Consider the following 19955-nt stretch of genomic DNA (forward strand, 5'->3'; position numbering starts at 1 on the left):
GTCTGGAAGGAATGGTATCCTCCCCCCCATCCTTAGCGTCAGTGGAAGGATAGACGCCCCCCATCCTTGGCGACAGCAGAATAAATGACCCCCCCATTCTTGATGTCCGTGGAAGGAATGATGCCCCCCATCCTTAGCGTCAGTGGAAGGAATGATGCCCTCCCCCCCTCCTTACCGTCAGTGGAAGGAATGATGCCCCCCTATCCTTGGCGTCGGCGAAAGGAATGACGCCCCCCATCCTTGGCGTCGGCGAAAGGAATGACGCCCCCCCCCCCATCCTTGGCGTCGGCAAAAGGAATGACACCCCCCCATCCTTGGCGTCGGTGAAAGGAATAACACCCCCCATCCTTGGCGTCGGGGAAAGGAATGACGCCCCCCGTCCTTGTTGGCAGAAGGAATGACGCCTCCCTCCATCCTTGGCGTCGGCATAAGAAATCACTGTCTCCATCAGAAAAATGTGAAGAAGTACTGAACTATTAGCGTTTTAATTGCTAAAAACAATATGCCACCCTTTTATATAATAATACCATTTTGGTGATAGGTCCGCTTAAAACTGGACGTTTCCTTTACTTTTTACTTTCTATCTGGCTGCTTGGACACAGCTCACCTCACCGTTTAACCCCATTCTGAAACATGAAGACAGCTGGGCTTGTAAAAGAATTCAGCTAAAATATTAATGAAGATATCATGTGTGTTTTTCCTGCAGGTATGCAGTAATGGGTTGTTCTTTAATGCATTTGTACTCCGCATTGTAATGACGATTTCACTTCTTTGACACAACAAAGCCCCAATTACTCAGCCATATGTTAGCTTTTTAAATGACAATATTAATATGCATTAAGATCGGCAAGGATTTACAAAGCATTGAAAAGTCTCAATCAATTCTCTTTAACCCATTAGAGCACCAGACTGATCCAAGCTGAAAGTGCTGAACAACAGATCATTATTATGAGGCTACTTTTATTATTTTGTTTATTAGGTTCCCAGCATCAAATGCATCAGCTTCACTGTTAGAATCACCTGTTTAGCCCATACTGCATATTGGGATTTGTTGTCTTGCTTCACCATAGGGCAGTGACTTTCTCCTAACCGCTCCTGTGCAAGCAGCACATTTACAATTAAAATGAGTACCCCAAAATATTGTATACAACACAGAATATGTTACTACCCAACTATCTAGTACATTGTTTCTCAACCAGGGATCCCCCAGAGGTTGCTGGGGATTCTTTGAGCAATAAGCAATGTGTGCCTCCCAGGTCAGTCTACGTGACACCAATGATCTTTTTGGCTATCTGTAAGGGTGACATTCTTCACAATGCCCAGCAATGTAAGAAGACCAATCTGAAGACCAGAAAGTTATTTCACAGGGTTTTCCCAATGGTAAATAGGTCGAGAAAAACTGTTCTAGTATATTGCCAAAACTTCTATGGACACCCCTCCGAATTAATAAATTGAGGTGTTTCTGGTAAATGGATTGGTAATGCAACTGCATACAGAGGCTTTCAGACAATTGTGCAATTCCAGCATTGTGGTGACATTTTCAGTTCTTTTCTGTTCCAGCATGACTGTGCCCCTGTGCACCAAGCCAGCTCCATAAAGACGTAGTGAGTTTGCCGTAGAGGAACTCCAATGGCCCACACAATGCCCTAAATCCAACCCTCCTGAACTCCTTTGAAATGAATTGGTACACCAATAACAAGATGGATCTTACAAATATTACAAATGCTCTTTTGACTTAATGGGCATAGAATGGACACTTATTTCTGTTGATATGCTCCAGATACTTGTACATACCTACCTAAAGCCCATGATTTTGAAATGAGTTCCCCAACAATTGTTTGGGTGTGATGAGCAGCATTACCACAGCGGAACTACTTTTGCACAGCACTTCTGGCTACCTCAGCTGCGCAAGAGTTGCAGCTATTTAAATTCCTAAATAGGGAACATTTAATCAAGGCAGGAAAATATTTGCCATTCAGTGTTGGCTTTATGGCGGTCTCCAGAGAGGGCTGGCTGTTGTATCGCGGCATACAGAGTGAATCTTAACAGCTGAGCCCCATCTCCCACAATGCTTTGGGGTATAGCCAAAAAATCTGATGAACTTGTGTATCTTTTCTTTCCAACTCCCCAAAACAAGGAACACCCCACAGTGTCCAAAATAGCCATCTGCTCCACAAGAACATAATGTTTCTGTTATCTTTGCAAGTCTGCTTGAAAGAATCTTTTGAAACGGGCTTGTTAAAATGCACATAAATTAGTAGGGCTTACGTCAGCATTATCAAAATACATTAAAGTGTAAAGAGTACAAAAAATGGCAACATCTGGTCTTTAGGTGGGGTGGCTGCATTGGTTTCCATTTTTTTTTCCCCGTTGTGTTTGCATCTGGTTATCCTGCCTGTATGGCTGCGTACACAGGTTCAATAATTGTCCTTGAAAAGGATATTTGGTCCTTCGCTGTCCTGGGATCCTCCTTTGTCCCATCTTCTTTCTTCATCTGCCTACGTCACCCAATTTCACACTGCGCACAGGCGCAACATCTGGTGATTTATCCTCCTGTAAATGAAAAAAGAGTGCCAACCTCACTGCACATGCACAAGATAGGCACTTTTTTTTTCCATTGTGGAGAAAAGCTCTGTCTGCACATGACGGCTCTGAGCCTGCAATCTGTACAGGTGACATGGTCCGCTTCTCTGGGGGATGCTCTGGCCAGAGCACCAGACCACCAACATTTTTTCGAGGACCACCGGTGGTCCGCTGCTTTATATTATCCAACCTTTTTATTAATAAAAATATTTTTAAAGTAAAAATTTGAGTGATATGCCCGCTTTAAGGGGAATTATATTAAAGTATCCCTATGTTCTTTTGAACGTTTCCTGTATGTGCTTCTTGAGCTCCTAAAACCGACTAGTTTTCAACAGGCAAATCTTGAAATTGAAGTTGGAATTGAGATATACCCAATCTATTATATGTTAGGAGGCAATTGCATTGCATTATGGGATGTGTTGGAGCTGAGCAGAGGAGCACGGTGGCTCAGTGGTTAGAACTCTGGCCTTTGCCGCGCTGGGTCCCAGGTTCGAATCTCGGCAAGACACTATCTGCATGGAGTTTGCAGACCCTCCCTGTGTTTTCTTCCTCAGGTTTCCTCCCACATTTCAAAAAACGTGCATTTAGGTTAATTGGCTTCCCCCAAAAATTGACCCTAGACTGTAATAACCTATGGTAGGGAGCTTGTGATACCCTCTGAGGGACAGCGAGTAACATGACTATAGACTTTGTAAAGCTCTGCGTAATATGTCTGTACTATATAAATACTGTGTAATAGTAATAATATATAAATATTACTCTACCTTAGTTTGGTGTAATTTTGAAAAGGCATCTGAGAGTGATAGTATTTTTACTGTTACCGTCACCATTATAGAACATATTGATGTCATAATAAAATGTTTATTACTGTAAATTTCACTTGATATTCTGGTTGGTTTTATTAGACGGGTTAAAGTTGAATTAAACCCTTCTATGCTCACCTGTCTGCAAGCCAACGCAGGAAGCCACCATCATCCATCACCTCTTCCTAGATATGATCTATAGTCATCTTGATTGACCAGGCTGGGATGATGTAGCTCCCGTGCAGCTGCATGGGAGTTCATTTAGACCCGGGAAGCTGGGATTGCTGGGTATTCTGTTTGACATTCCCTGAGACCGGTCAGGCAGCTACAAATGCTTGTCCCTTTCTGCAGCATTGCCCTGCCAGATCCATCATTTCTAAAAGTGGAGCTTAAGTTCCACTTATTTGTGTGTTTTACGTTCTGTGTTTTACGTACCTGCCTCCTCCACCCCCTTTATCAACCTTCCTAACCTATTACATTTTAAAATAAAACTTTCCATTTCTAATTCAGCTTCTTTATGCAATGAAGAAATATCAATGTTAGTAGGAGGGGCTAGGGTGGTGCTGTACAATGTAAGAGCCCACATGTGATACTGAACCTCTGTGAATGAAAAAGCTAAAATCCAACAAATAAAAGAGATGATCCAGGGACAGATAGCCTGGGAAGGAAAGTACTAGATAGTAGACTAGATACTAGATAATCCTAAATGTTCTCCAGCCAGGAAATGTGGCAGACTCCCTCTGACTTGCTGCATCTTCTAATGCACGTTTCAAGAAGCCAACTGTGTGCAGTAAGATCCGAGCCAGCAATTTCATTACAGAAGAGAAGCCTGTAAAACTGCAAGATAGAAGGGAAGGCTGGAGATTTAAGGGTGCCAATTACTCCTTTTATAATAAATGTTATTTGTGGTAAAAATGCACATGGTAAAATTTCCATTACCAAAAGCATCTAAGCCAGTTTGCAGAGGATGCCCAGTGTACAGTGATTATTCCTAATGAATGTGTTTTCTAGCAGCAGCCAATTCTGGCAGACAAATATGAGATTAGTGTTAATTACCTGCTTTTGTTGTTTTCTACAGGACTGAAAAAACGTACAAGGAAAGCATTTGGTATACGGAAGAAAGAGAAAGACACTGATTCCACGTAAGTTTTTCACCTCTGCTGTGTATTGTGTGTTCTCAGAAAGCCTTAGATGATGAGGACTTCTCTGTAATACTACAGGTAATCTTCATTTACCAACCACCCACACTTATAATTGGCTCTCCTGATAAGTGCGCTGTACAAAACTGACACCCAGCGCCTCCTCTTCAGCCTTCCGGGCTCCATCTTCCTCCCTATTTTGAGATCCTCCATGATCCCCGTTCTGTGAACTGTCAGTGAACTTGTCACTGACAGGCGCTGCACTCTCACAGCACCGCAGACCTGTCTTTCCTGTGCTCCCCTCTTTAAGACCAGATATCTTAATCACCAGGTCTCAGGAACAAAACCTGGTTGTTAAGCGAGGAACATTTGTATATTACAGTTCTCCCCAGCTCTTTTCAGCAGGGTGCAGCGCCCAGCACTTTTCATTAACCACCTGGCTATTTTTGGGTGGTTACTGAAGAGTTGGGTCACAGGGACTGCTACCTGCCAACAATTTCTTCCCACCCAGCTTAAAAAATCTGGGTTGAGCACTGTATATAGAGCGCCTGAATATTAATTACAGGGCTCTACTTTGTTGATCCCCTAGAAATCATGTAAGGTAAGTATCTGCAATATCTTTTGCAGATATATTATGTTAGGGCAGCTTGCTTATGTGGATTTCAGCTGGGAATTACAAAGTTTATTTGCAGGAAAATCAGCTTTGTTTGATGAATAGAACTGCACCCCCTTCCTGAATAATGGTATTTATAGTATAAATGATTATATTTATAAAATTAGGGAACTTTGAACTAAGGCTTGTCTGTACTCAAATGTTGGCAGAGGTTTGGGACTTACCAACAGGAAAACATTTTATTATTATTCTGTTGCTGTTTTAGAATCTTACAGAAAGTGTTTCCTTTTTTTCCCCTAATCAGCTTCTTGTTTTTCTCTTGACAGGGGCTCACCAGACAGAGACCCCGGTGTAAGTAAAGCCCATTTATTCCTCTTTAACTTACTAGAATTGTGTCATATTGGTCGTACCTGGTCGTACACAGAAGTCATTGCACGTGCTTGTATGAGGCTTAGGTTCTGTTTAAATAAAGAATCTTGTTTTTATCCAGAGGGATATACACAAGCTTCATGGAGTGTTTATATACAAATAAAATATGAAGCCAGTATTTGAAGAGCAGTCCTGCCTTTTTTTTATGGCTCTGCAATTCCTCCACATATATTGTGCAGTTACATAGTTAATCAGGTCAATTCCATCAAGTTAGGGAAATAAAGATATCCCAGATATAAAACCCTATGGACATACTTGATCCACAGGCAGGGAAAAACAAATCCTGGTACAATTTGCTCCAACAGGGGATGTTCCTGGATCAACACTCTCTTTAAATGCCATATTACAAATGCATATATATAAGAGGCACATGTCTCATGCAGTAGCTCCCCTCTCATTTTACCTATGGGTAAAAAGATTAGATTTCTCTTGCTCCTGTGAAAGTGCCTTTCTCCTGCCATTTAATTCCATACATTGCAGAACCAATAGATCTTCCTTGAAAGAGGATGTGATGTCAGACTTGTGGGGCGGTGAGGCTTATGATTAGACTGCAGGAGACTGGTCTACTGAAGCAAAGGAGAGCGCTGGCTGCTGAAGGTATGAGGATTTTCGTAGAAAAGTTGATCTTATCCTTCACACTCTAAGTAGCTAGCGCTCCCCTCTTCCTCATTAGACCGCTCACCCGCAGCCAGTTCATGTAGGTTACTAAAATGAGCGTACAAAATTAGGTTATAAAAGCCAGGCTTTATTGCTAAACTCCAGGCAAGAATTTTACATACCCATGCAGTCCATACCACTTGGGTAAATTATAGTTTTACCTGGAAAATAGCTTGAAATCCATTTTTCTTTTCCTAAATTTTGATAGTGTGGGAAAAATTTTAAGATCTGTATTCCCAAAGGTGATACAGACAGCAATAAAGATATTTATTGCGTAGCTGCTAGCTTTCAATACATAGAAACCAGTAAGAATTTAAAGCGTACCTAAACTCAACATTTTTACTTTACAAAGAAAGGTGGACAACCTTTCTAAATAAAATGTTGTGTTTTTTTAAAGTGCAACACCTTTAAAAAAAAAAAAAAAAAAGGGTGCAACACCCTTTCTTTAAGTCTTGATCGCCAGGGTGCCATGGAAGCGCAGGCTCTGGCTGCTCCTTTTGCGCATGCCCTGATTTCGGGCATGCGGAGAAGGTGCATTTTTTCCACCAAGGGGAAAGTGATGCCGATCACGCATGCGCAGTGAGATCGGGTGACATAGCTGCTGTGAAGGGAAAAAAAAAGAGAGCTGATCTCACGTATGCGCAGTGCAAGATCAGGTAGCGTAGCAAGCAGGCAAGAAGAACACACAGAGTCGAAGAAGAAATCCAAGACGACGCGGGACCAAACCAGCACCATCGAGGGATCTGCAGGATTAAAGGTAAGTGTAATTTTTTTTTTTTTAATTTACTTTCGCTTTAAGTTGAAGACTTTATTAAAATCATTTCAGTTTGTGGAGGTCACTGTACTCTGAAGAAAGATAGGTTTAGTCCAAGGTTCTAGGCCTCTCGTAATGAAAGGGTTACATATGACTCTATTACCATGCTAAACAATCAGTGCTGAAAGAGTAATACAGTCTGTCCTCTCTCCATGTTATGTACAGAAGTACAGATACAAATGCACTTTTATATATCTGTTCAATGTTTTCCCTAGCCCATTTTAGCAGGGTGCACCACCCAGCGTTTTTCAATAATCACCCAGCTGTTTATGGATGGTCACTGAAATGTTGGGTCACAATACAGGGGCTGCCACCCACCTACAGCATCTTTCCACCCAGCTTAAAACATTTTTGGTGAGAATACTGCTCTCAAGTCTGGTCTGTGAACCTCCTAATCTTTCCAATAGGAACGTGGACCGCAGATAAATCCTAACAAAGTTCTAATATTTAGTCATAAAATATTTTATTTCAAGGAGCATAGGTTATCTGTCTCCTGAATGCCTATACCATGTAATTGTTTTTTAATCATAACATTTTTTACTTTATTGTAGAAGAAAGCCAATGGGGCACCAAATGGATTCTATGCAGAAATTGACTGGGATCGATATGTAAGTTTGCATTTGATATTGTTCTTTGTTCCTATGAACTATACAAATTTTCTGTGTGCAAAGGAACTAAAGTAAGTGTTGTCTATTTACAGAATTCCCCAGAGTTGGATGACGAGGGATACAGCATTAGACCGGATATTGAACCTGGCTATATCCTTTTGTTGCAGATAAAGCATGCTGATAGTCCAGAATGCAAAGTCATTTTAGAGTTTTGATAATGTGATCCTATAGTTAGGGGTTCCCTTCTGTGTGTACACTTTAAAGAGTTAATGCCAGCCCCGGGTCAATAAAGTAAAAAAATAAAAAAAACAAGGGAACAAAGGTGTGTACAGAAATTTGACTTATCAAAAAAAATACAATAGATTATATATTCATATGCTGGAGCTTTCTAAAAATAATGCTCCCTTTGATTTTTCAGCAACAGAAATATGTATAAAAGAATTTGAAAAAGGTTGCAGTCTCAGTCTCTGACCCGTTTTGCCATTAGAGGCTACCTCAGGGGAAGTAGAGACATTTAGTACAGACTGAAACATAAATTAATGTTCACGATTAACCAAAAAAATAACAAATTGTATAAACTGTAAGTAATAGATGTTGTATTGATAAAACTTAATAGTTGAAAGAGTGTTTAAATCCCTGACCAATCAGGCAGGTAAGACTGGATATTGTAAAAGGGACATTTGCTGCCCCTTTCTGCAATAATGACCGGCCTGATCATTTATTCCTAAAAGTGGAACTTTCTGCTTTAATAAGTGCTATTTTGAAATGGACACTACTTTTCCTTTCTCTCCTCCCTTAAGCCCCCCTTAAATATGGGGGGAAAAAAATGTTACCATCAGTTTTCAGGTTGACATCGTAGGTCCTTTCTTGTTTTCCTTGGCAGTCCTTCACCCTAGACGGTGCTCGCATAATGATGTATGAGCTCTCCCCATTGCCAAAGTAATGTGAACCAGAAATGCAGAAGGACTTGCGTCATTGATGTGTCATTGACAGCTTGATCCCTCACAAAGTTGATTGTGTAATTTTTAGTGTCTTCTGACCAGAAGGAGATTGCATGGGACAGAATCTGAGATGAGGAGAATGTTGCAGAAAGATTTTTAATTTGTATTGGGGTTTAAATATTTTAAATGAAAATGGGTTCTGCTATACGTACCTGAAATCTGCCTTTTTTTGTCTTCTGAACAAGACAGGCACAGGGTGACCCCAGATTGCCTGCACAACAAGACAGGGATGGTGTTACTTTTTACTTTGACAAGGCAACAGACCTTCAGCAGCCATTTTTTTTCTACATTCTCCCCAGAAATTATTTTAAGCTGGGTGGGAAGAAGCTGTAGGCGGGTGGTATCCCCTGTATTGTGACCTAAATTTTCAGTAACCACCCAAAAACAGCCGGGTGTTGCACCTAGCTAAAGGGCTAGGGAGAACACTGATCAGCCGGTAAATGGGTCACCAATGTTACAACTAATTCTGCAAGTGAGGGTGTGAAATGTCTATACAGCAGGGTAGGATATGGTTTATCCCTAAAAATTTTGGAAGACTTTTGCTTTGTAGGTCTCAGCATAAGAGTTCAATTGTTCCCAACTTTCACTAAACTACATTCACTCAACTGCAAGGGGTCTTTATATCACGCTGTAGTGATCTCCTGTTTGCCATGGTTTAATGGGATACCATCTGTGTTTGTAAGTTACTCAGAAATTTGTGAGTGATCTTTAACTTTGATTTACCTACCAAAGGAAAACACTTTTACTCCTCAAGTGAGTCGGAGGAAGAGCAAGAGACTCGCAAGAAGTTTAACATCAGGATAAAGCCTCTACAGGCCAAAGACAACTTGAAAAGTGCTGCAACGGTGGATGAGCTCAAAGCATCCATAGGAAACATAGCGCTGTCCCCGTCCCCTGTGGTAAGGATCTTCATTGGGTTTTTTTATTATTTTGGCAACGTTATAATTTCTTACTGTGTTGTCTGCAGATGGTTAGTTACTTGTTTGTTTTAGTAATAGAAATATTTAAGATAAACTGTTACAATCCATCTCTGCAAAATAAAAGGATAATTAAGCTTTGCCAACCACACATGAGTTCCTTTCCAATCCACAATTTAGCTGCAGGGGGTAGTACTTTCAGGTGGAAGGGAGGCTAAATGTTTTTTTTTTTTAAACCTTTGATGTGACACAGCTGGTGCTTGGTGATTGGCCTGTTGCTGTCATGTGGGATTGGAGGCAGCCCCAGTGTAAGCTCCGATTAGACATGTTCTTTATAGTGCTGGTTAAATGATGAGTATTAGGCATATTTTGCCTGCGCAGGATGAGAATGACTATTTGCTTCTCTATTAAAGATTGATTCCCTCTTCTGCTCAGGTTGAACAATTGTCAACAGGATAGGAAGGGAGTGACAATCTTGCTCCTTTAAAGCGTCGTCTTTGCAAATATTCATTAAAGAGATGGCGAACTGACCCTTGAATGAGCAATAGCCACATAAATATGCATGCCCATATCAGCTGAACATCCATGTTTGACTATGCAGATACCTTTGCAGACTGATGAAAGACCAAGCAGGAATCACTTATGTACTTTCCTATCGAATGGAGTGCACCAAGGTGCAACATCCTCGTCCTACCCTCTCCATTGAACAGAACAGCACTGTGTGTATAGATCTTATTCATACAACTGTCACTGGAAACAATGGCTTCCAACAATAGAAGTCCAGTATTTTCCACAGAAATATTTTCAAGCTGGGTGGGAAGAAGCTGTAGGGGGGTGGCAGCCCTTGTATTGTGACCCAATTTTTCAGTAACCACCCAAAAACAGCCGAATAGTCACCTAAAGGTGCCAGGTGGTGCCCCTATCTAAAAGGGGCTGGGAAGAACGCTAAAGTCTGACGGCAATCTGTTACACAGTTTTGCTGTGAATTTTACCCTTTTCTAATTGGTAATTGATCGGTCAGAAGTTTCAAACCACTGAACGGTATTCTGTTCTTTTAATCCACCTTTTTAGAGAGGTATTGGAATAATTTATTGGAATTAGATCGCAGTTCAACCCAGAAATTTAGTCGGGTGGTACGCCCTGCTAAAAGGGGCTGGGAGAACACAGAGATCAGAACTGATCCATACATACATTCTGACTTTTGTATTTTTTATTGATATTTACCATCACATTCGATCTATGCACATTCATTTTGAAACTCAAAGATAGGATGATAATATACAGTTGGTTGTTGACTTACCATCAGATCAGATATCCAGATATCAAGTGCACTTTGAATAATGGGTCTATCAGTGTTTGTTGACAACTGCTCATTCTCACATTTTCAAAAGAATGAATGAATGAAAAGGGTGTTTCTGGCTACTACAGGCAGATACTATAACATTGTTCTCCCCGGCCCTGTTTACCTGGGTGCAACACCCAGCACTTTTAAGTAATCACCCAGCTGTTTTTGGGTGGTAACTGAAAAGTTGGGCACAATACAGGGGCTGCCACCCACCTACAATTTCTTCCCGCCCGGCTTAAAAATTTCTGGGTTCAACACTGCACTGTAGAATGCAAGGCAGCCCATTCAAAAGAATGCAGCAAACAATAACGTAATAGGAAAATGTGGGCACACTCATGTGCGGAAGTAACCTATTTGTGTCAATCAGGCCCTTGGAGTGTTCACATTATAATTAATTTTCGAGGACATAATAACCTGACACCTCAGCAGTTGAATGCACATTTACATTGCAGTTAACCAAGAAGAATGAACTTTATAATAATCTTGTTACTTTATGAGTATGGGAAGTGAATCAAAGAAGAAGTCCCCTGTTTGTGATTTGGCAGTAGGGTTGAACAAAGGTGGTTTTTGTTATGTGGTGCTTTTTCCATTACTATGAGACATGAATCTGTGCTTCCTGCTCCTGGATCTTCCGACTGGGAAATTATTGCCTATCCCAGACCTTTCATTTCTGGACGCTGTGATTGTATGGTGGACAGATATGATTATAAGGTTATGGTCTGTGATGAGCTCTCTACAAGTCTAAGTTGGCCGTGTTTTCTATGGTCTCTGCTGCTGCCTACTACTATTCCTTCCTCCGGTCTGCTATTATTACAAGGGATTATAGGTCATTTCTTGTGTTCATGGTCCCCCTGAAAGCTACAAAATAAGTTTACAACCAAGCGGCTTCATATTATTAATTTTTATTATTAATATTATTAATAAACAGGATTTATATAGCGCCAACATATTACGCAGCACTGTACATTAAATAGGCGTTGCAAATGACAGACTAATACAGACAGTGATACAGGAGGAGAGGACCCTGCCCCAAAGAGCTTACAATCTAGTAGGTGGGGGAATTCCACTCACAATAGGATGGGAGATATGTAGTGGTGGGAAGTAGTGATGGTTTCAAAAGGCAGAAGAAGATGGGTAGGCAAGTTTGAAAAAAAAAGGTTTTGAGTGCTCTTTTAAATGAGCAGAAAGTAGAAGCAAGCTGAATAGGATGAGGAAGACCATTCCAGAGAGTTGGAGCAGCTCTAGAGAAGTCTTGTATCCGTGCGTGTGAGGAGGTTATGAGTGAGGAAGTCATTATTAGGTCATTGGAGGAGCGGAGAGAGCAGCAGGGGGAGTACTTTTTTACCAGGTTACAAATGTACGTGGGACAATAACTGTGGAGGGATTTGAAGGCAAAGCACAGGAGCTTAAATTTGATTCTAAGGTGAAATGGAAGCCAGTATAGAGATCTGGAAAGAGATGCAACAGAAGAGGAGCAGAGGGAAGAATGGATGAGTCTGGCTGCAGCATTCATAATGGATTGAGGGGAGAGATAGAGGAGATAGAGGAGAGATGATAAGAGCGTGTACAAGGAGTTTGGTGGTCTCTAGGTACAGGTAGGGGCGGATTTTGGAGATGTTGCGTAGGTGAAAGTGACAGGACCTGGAAATGTTCTGAATATGGGGGTTAAATGAGAGGGCAGTATCAAAGGTGACACCAAGACAACGTGCCAGAAGGGAGGGCCAAATACCAGTGTTGTTAACAGTTAGATATATGTCAGGGGGAGATTTGGAATTTGAGGAGGGATGATGATGAGTTCTGTTTTATCCAGGTTGAGTTTCAGGAATCGGTCAGACATCCATGATGAGATGGCTGACAGGCAGCGTCTGACCTTATCCAGGACTGAGGGAGACAGGTCAGGGGTGGACAGATAGATTTGAGTGTCATCAGCATACAGATGGTACTGTAAGCCAAAGGAGGATATGAGACTACCGAGAGAGGAGGTGTACAGAGAAAAGAGAATCGGTCCAAGCACTGACCCTTGGGGAACAGCAACAGGGAGGAGAGTTCTCATAGACGGTTCTCTACGTTCCCATGTGCAATTAAAACAGTACCACCATTGACACCAGTGTTCTCCCTAGCCCCTGTTAGCAGGGTGCACTACCCTGCACTTTTCAGCAACCACCCGGCTGTTTTTGAGTGGTTACTGATGAGTTGGGTCACAATATAGAGGCCATCGCCCACCTACAATTTCTTCCCACCCAGCTTAGAAAAATTTCTGGGTTGAGCACTGGACTGGTATATTAAATGAAGATTTGGCACTATTTGCCCCTTAAACCACAGAATCTGATGCAGAACACTTCTCCTCCTATTACACTGCTGTGTCACTGCCGCCCTGATTAATGTACCAGTAACATGTACATCAGTCCCTGCAGCCTTTATAATTGGTGATTTGTGGTAGTTTTTTGCGGAGCTGTCAGGCCGCTGGTGCCACGCAAACATATCCCTGTCCGTGCCAGTTTTTGAGCTTCCTCCATAGAATGTTACATTGATGCTGCAACATCGTTTAAGTCTTAGCCACAGGATCCTGTTGCTATTTCTAGAACTGCCTGAAGCTGTGAACTTCTTATCTTCATTTCCGTTTCTTTTTACTTCATTATTAACGGTTACAGCAGCCTTACTTTCCGATACTCCAGGGATATTTTAAGCTGAACTTCAGCCAGGTGGCTTATTACACAGCTGAAATACAAATTTTTAAATTGTTTATCCAGCCAAGTATTTGCAATTCTTTCCAGCTGCTCATGTGATTCGCCCAACTCTATCTTTCTGCATGGCCGATGGAGTGACCTTTTCTTTGATACAGATAAGTCATACGCCTGGTCACCTCCCACACTCCCTGTGTTCTTTCTTCTTTGTAATCCCATTACATGGAAAAACATGATAGTTGGACAGCACACAGTCACAGCTGACAGTTCAGGCCTTCTCTGGGAGATTTTTCCTCACTTTTTATTATTATTATACAGTAGTTATCTAGCACCAACATATTACGCAGCGCTGTACAAAGTCCATAGTAATGTCACTAGCTGTCCCTCAAGGGGGCTCACAATCTAATGTCCCTACCATAGTCATATGTCATTTCCACAGTCTAAGGTCAATTTGGGAAGCCATTTAACCAAACTGCATGTTTTTTGGGATGTAGGAGGAAAACGGAGTACCTGGAGGAAACTCACGCAAACATAGGGAGAACCTGCAAACTCTATGCAGATAGTGCTGGCTTAGATTCAAACCTGGGACCCAGTGCCAGTTGGATAACTACTGTATCTCCAAAATCCGCCCCTACCTGTCCCCTGAAACCACCAAACTCCTTGTACATGCTCTTATCATTTCTCGTCTGGACTACTGTAACATCCTTCTCGCTGGTATTCCACTAACCCGACTCTCCCCTCTACAATCTATTATGAATGCTGCAGCCAGACTCATCCATCCTTCGCTCCGCTCCTCTTCCGCTACATCTCTTTGTAGTTCTCTCCATTGGCTTCCTTTTCACCTTAGAATCAAATTTAAGCTCCTGTGCTTTGCCTTCAAATCCCTACACAGTTATTGTCCCACTTACATCTCTGACATGGTTAAAAAATACTCCCCTTGCCGCTCTCTCCGCTCCTCCAATGACCTACTACTGACTTCCTCACTCATAACCTCATCACACGCACGAATACAAGACTTTTCTAGAGCTGCTCCAACTCTCTGGAATGGTCTTCCTCGTCCTATTCGGCTTGCTCCTACTTTCTGCTCATTTAAAAGAGCACTCAAAACCCATTTTTTCAAACTTGCCTACCCGGCTTCTTCTGTCATTTGAAACCATCACTACTTCCCACACTACATATCTCACATCCTTTGTGTGTGAAATTCCCCCACCTACTAGATTGTAAGCTCTTCGGGGCAGGGTCCTCTCCTCCTGTATCACTGTCTGTATTAGTCTGTCATTTGCAATCCCTATTTAATGTACAGCGCTGCGTAATATGTTGGCGCTATATAAATCCTGTTTAATAATAATAATAATAATAACGCTTCAAAGTGCTAACTTCTGCTTTAGTTAGACAGAAAGTGGGGGTAGAATTCTCAGAGGGAGCCCTAAAAAGCCATAGAACCATCATATAAGTTCTAATCCTTCAATTCACAAGACCTCTGAAAGTGACCTGGGGTATTCTGTATCAAGACCTTAAAGTCATACGGTCTGTGCATACCTGTCACTTCCTATAGTTCACTCTTCCTCAGTTAATACACACATGGCCATGCATGTGATCTAAAAGAAAAAAAAAAAATTCTATTAGTTCACCCACCTATTGCTTTATGGTCCAGTTCTGACAATCTCTTGCCCGTTGTTAGTGCGTTTGCCTATGGGCACTCTGGTTGGCATCTACACAGCTCCATACCAGCAAGCTGCATTACCCCCACTATGCGCAGATCCTTTATATTTTCAGATCTTTACACCTGGTTCAAACACATCACCTTCAAGAATTGATTGTTTACTTGCTGCCTACTATATGGCTAATAGAGCCATTGGATCTGATTTATTAAATCTCTTAAATACTGGGAGGATAGACTGCTGTGTTCTCCCTGGCCCCCTAGCTGGGTGCACCACCTACCACGGCTGCTTTTGGCTTTTGGTAAGCTATTGAAAAGTTGGGTCACAATACAGGGGCTGCCACCCACCTACAGCTTCTTCTCACCCTGCTTAAAACAAATTTGTCGGGAGAATACTGGACCATCAAGGATAACATGAGTGATTCAGCAAACCTAAAATGGATTCCATAATCATTTGGTATTGGTTGGCAAATGTTTTCCGTCCAGGACCAGATCCAATCCAAGTTTGCTGGGACACCCAGATTCTCCCATGATAGTCTATCCTCTCCTGTCGTGGAGAGCTGTAACAAATCAGGTCCATTGTAACCAAATTAATCAATATTATTCACTTCACCTTTTGATTGTTTTAATGGCCAGTTCGTCACTATGTCTATAACACGTCTCTCATGCAATAACAAAATATTATTTTTGTTAAGCAAAGTCCAGTCCTGGATGTGACACTTCTGTCCCTTGGATAGTAGGTACCACCGCACACCTGTTACCGTGGCAACTATTCTCATGCGCGCTGTTGCTATGGTTACAATAAAGTTAGGACCGTCCATGCAGGTAAAGGATGATATAGAGGCCAATACTGAGACAACATGAGACCCATAACTGATGTCTAAATTTTAATTGGCTTGGTTTTTTTTTATGTTCTTTATGCAAATCGCTAAGATTGTAAGCTCCTCTAGCCAGGGTCCTCTCCTCCTCCTGTGGTATTGTTTGTATCTGTCTGTCATTTGCAACCCCTATTTAATGTACAGCGCTGCGGAATATGCTGGGGCTTTATAAATACTGTTTATGGGCTGTGATGAGCTCTCTACAAGTCCAAGTTGGCTGTGTTATCTATGCTCTCTGCTGCTGCCTACTACTATTCCTTCCTCCAGTCTGCTATTACAAGTGATTATAGGTCATTTCTTGTGTTCATGGTCCTCCTAAAAGCTACAAAATAAGTTTACAACCAAGCAGCTATCGCCTTCATAAACGGTTCTCTACGTTCCCATGTGCAATTAAAACAGTACCACCATTGACACAAGTGTTCTCCCCAGTCCCTGTTAGCAGGGTGCACCACCCTGCACTTTTCAGCAACCACCTGGCTGTTTTTGAGTGGTTACTGATGAGTTGGGTCACAATATAGAGGCCATCACCCACCTACAATTTCTTCCCACCCAGCTTAAAAAAATGGACACTGTATAATAAATGAAGATTTGGCACTGTACCTCTCCTCCTCCTGTGTCATTGTTTGTATCTGTCTGTCATTTGCAACCCCTATTCAATTACAGGGCTGCAGAATATCCTGGCCCTTTAAAAAAAAACTGTTTATTATTATTAAACAGGATTTATATAGCACCATAAGTACAGAGCAAAACAGAGGGGTCTTTAAAGTCACATTATTGTATTTATGATACAGTGCTTCCCAAGGACAAGATCTTCTTACAAGCTTGAGGCAGGAGCTGCAGCCATATATCTCCCTTCCCCTGTCTATGAGAATTCTCCACATTATTTATCTACTATTTACAGGCAACTACTATTACCATTGACTCAATTACCCCCCTTAAATATTCTGACTGAGTTCAGAATACAAATAACCAGCTGCTAAAACGTGGAATATTACAGCACAATAATCTGTCAAACGTTACACTACCCCTGAGGAAGCCCCTAACGGGCGAAACGCGTCAGCTACTTCCCTATACGTTTACCTACTACAGATCTCCAGGTTACAGTCTTGACTTCTGGAACACCTATAACTTAAAGACTTTTGAGTAGTTTTTTAGTGACATTTTTTATGGCCCTTGAATAGATCACTTACAACAGTAAGGATCTTTAATATTTGTATTGTATTTCTGAGAAGCCCTGTATCATAAATACAATAATGTGCCTTTAAAGACCCCTCTGTTGTGCTCTGTTCCATATAAACCTATCCGGGTTGGCAAACTGTATGAGCAACATACATTGTCATAGTTCTATGACAGAGACACCTCTTCTACTGGTTTGTTTTTGCTGCTTGAGGATTCATTTAACGCCAACATATTATGCAGTGTTGTACAATAAATAGGGGTTGCAAATGACAGACAGATACTGTGACACAGAATGAGGAGAGGACCCTGTCCCGAAGAGCTTATTATCCAAGAGATTACACTTCTTCTTTAAAAAAAAATGTTATAAATTGAAAATAATACTGAAATGTGTATTTTAAAATAAATGTTTCCTAAAAGGAACTTGCGTTTTCAATTTTACTTGTTATCCACCTCTTGTAATCCCCATACAGACGGGAGGAAAGGAAGAAGAAGCACTTGGGGCCAGTCAGGTGTGCTGCAGTGCTCATGTGTTACCAAGGAGCATGCGGATGGTAGGAGTGAACAGAATAACTGCTGCTTTTATTTGCATTGCACAGGCTGAAGGTTGATGGGGGATCTATTGGTGTTGCTGAACTGCAGTCAGGTCTCCAGGCCGCTTGCCAGAACGGGAAGGGCAGCAATAGAAATACTTTGCCAGGCAAACATTTATGTCCAAAATATATTTTTGCATTTAATGTTTTTGGCAGCATGGTGGCTCAGTAGTTAGCTTTCTGACCTTTGCAGCGCTAGGTCCCAGGTTCAAATTCTGGCCAGGACACTATCTGCAGGTTCTCCCTGTGTTTGCGTAGGTTTCCTCCGGTTACTCCAGTTTTCTCCCACGTTCAAAAAACATGCAGTTAGTTTAATTGGCTTCCCCCAAAATTGACCAAATGACTATGGTAGGAACATTAGATTGTGAGCTCCTTTTTTTAGGGGCAGCTAGTGACATGACTATGGACTTTGTACAGCGCTGCGTAATATGTCAGTGCTATATAAATACTGTGTAATAATAATGTTTGCTTAAAATTTAGCTTTAAGTTGGTTGCAATGAGTAAATATTTAGCCCTTTCATGTGAGTTCCACCTGAGTTTTAGAACTCCACCCTTGACACATCCACGCTCTGCAGTTTAAATCACAAGTGTGCAGTGGATTTTCATCTAGCTCGGGGAAGCTCCTGCCGTACGAGGAGGCGGTCTAGGAGGATTAAGGATTTTCTTGTTGTACAGTCAGCGTACAGCAATAATATTGTCTGACTGCTCTGCACAGAAACAAGATGTTCTAGACAAGACTTCTCTTCCTCAAATTTCAATAGCATTAAAGGACGGGCATCGCAGGTTAAGTCGTTTTTTTCCCTCTCCGTGTGCTGAGAAAAATGACAGTGCTGGGATTGTTGATTCAAAGTGTACCTGTCCTGTTTATTTGGGGACTTTGCCATTTTGGATCTACAAAAATCATTAGTTCTCCCTGGAGTGGTTCATTCACTTTTCAAAGTTTATCGGATCGTTCACAAGATCCTGTTCCTTTTCAGATCTCCTCCAGTGGTGGGCAGTCCTGAACGATTAACGAATTAGCACAGGCATGACCTTAGCACCACACTATGCATCATTGTGTCCGCAGGTGACTGGTCCAGAGGTCCATGGTACACTTACTGTCTTTGCTTCTGAGCTGAATGACTCCCAAGAAAGAAAACTAAGGTTGGCTCAGTGGTTAGCACTCTGGCCTTTGCAGCCCTAGGTCCCAGGTTTGAATCTTAGCCAGGACACCATCTGCATGGAATTTGCTCGGATTTCCCCTGGGCACTCCAGTTTCCTTCCTTATTCCATAAACATGCAGTTAGGTTAATCAGCTTTAACTCAAATTTGGCCTTAGTCTGTGGTAATGACATATGACTATAGTAGGGACATTGGATTGTGAGCCCATTTGAGGGACAGTTAGTTAGTTGTTGGCGCTATATATAAATACAAGTTTTTTTATAATAAGGACATCCTATGGCAGATAGAAATTACTGTGGAGGTGGGAGTCAGCTCTGGCCAGTATATCAGTCACTACTACTGCTGTTTTTGATTTACAGATTGTTTTTTTATTATTGACCAAAGTTAGGCTTTGGCTGAATAATACTGATATAAAAAAACTGTACAGTAATGTGATCCTGAAGGTAACTGCAATCCTGGTGTGGTACTTGTTTATAAATCACTGCACAGCAGCATTTAGTTTGGGAAACGGAGGAACAGCACTAAGAGCCAATCAGGTCCTGTAACTTGGTTACAAAAAGAAAGTACAAGAGAAGTGACCCCTGAAGCTCTGTTCAGGTGCTACTTAGAAACCCATTCTGGGTCAGGGCGTTTATTTATATAACTATCTAGAACTGCTCATAGGTCCTATAAGGGGGCAAACTTGCCATGTAGAACCGTGACTTCCAGTTTGCATTACTATTGTAGTCTTAAAGAGACCTTATCCATGAAGAAAAAAGTGAGATTACAAAAGGTTTCTTCTAAATCTTTTTACCGGTTCTTGCTCATTACCCCTTCTTTCTACTTAGCTGGCTACACTACCTGGCTGTTTGGGGTATAGGTGGCAACACTACCTGGCTCTTTGGGGTATAGGTG

At 41.7% G+C, this 19955-nt stretch overlaps 1 protein-coding gene and 1 long non-coding RNA gene across 15 annotated transcripts in view; one reads left to right on the plus strand and one right to left on the minus strand.

Annotated features, from left to right (window-relative positions):
• Positions 1–8685, minus strand: part of LOC140336382 (uncharacterized) — a 20069-nt gene extending 11384 nt beyond the window's left edge. Inside the window, exon 1 of the long non-coding RNA XR_011921884.1 lies at positions 8480–8685. This is a non-coding gene — a long non-coding RNA (uncharacterized lncRNA). The remainder of the gene's footprint in view (positions 1–8479) is intronic.
• SGIP1 (SH3GL interacting endocytic adaptor 1) overlaps positions 1–19955 on the plus strand; it is a 106955-nt gene that overhangs the window by 23713 nt on the left and 63287 nt on the right. For 13 of the 14 annotated variants that reach the window (XM_072419425.1, XM_072419426.1, XM_072419427.1 and 10 more), the window contains exons 2-6: positions 4465–4528; positions 5465–5489; positions 7590–7646; positions 7739–7796; positions 9371–9546. In XM_072419425.1, coding sequence (XP_072275526.1) covers positions 4465–4528; positions 5465–5489; positions 7590–7646; positions 7739–7796; positions 9371–9546 — 380 coding nt within the window. Of the gene's footprint in view, positions 1–4464; positions 4529–5464; positions 5490–7589; positions 7647–7738; positions 7797–9370; positions 9547–17780; positions 17862–19955 lie in introns of those variants that run through there. The other variant, XM_072419424.1, reaches the window with a different exon arrangement.

This window comes from Pyxicephalus adspersus, chromosome 8, assembly GCF_032062135.1.
Source record: "Pyxicephalus adspersus chromosome 8, UCB_Pads_2.0, whole genome shotgun sequence".
Lineage (NCBI taxonomy): Eukaryota > Metazoa > Chordata > Amphibia > Anura > Pyxicephalidae > Pyxicephalus > Pyxicephalus adspersus.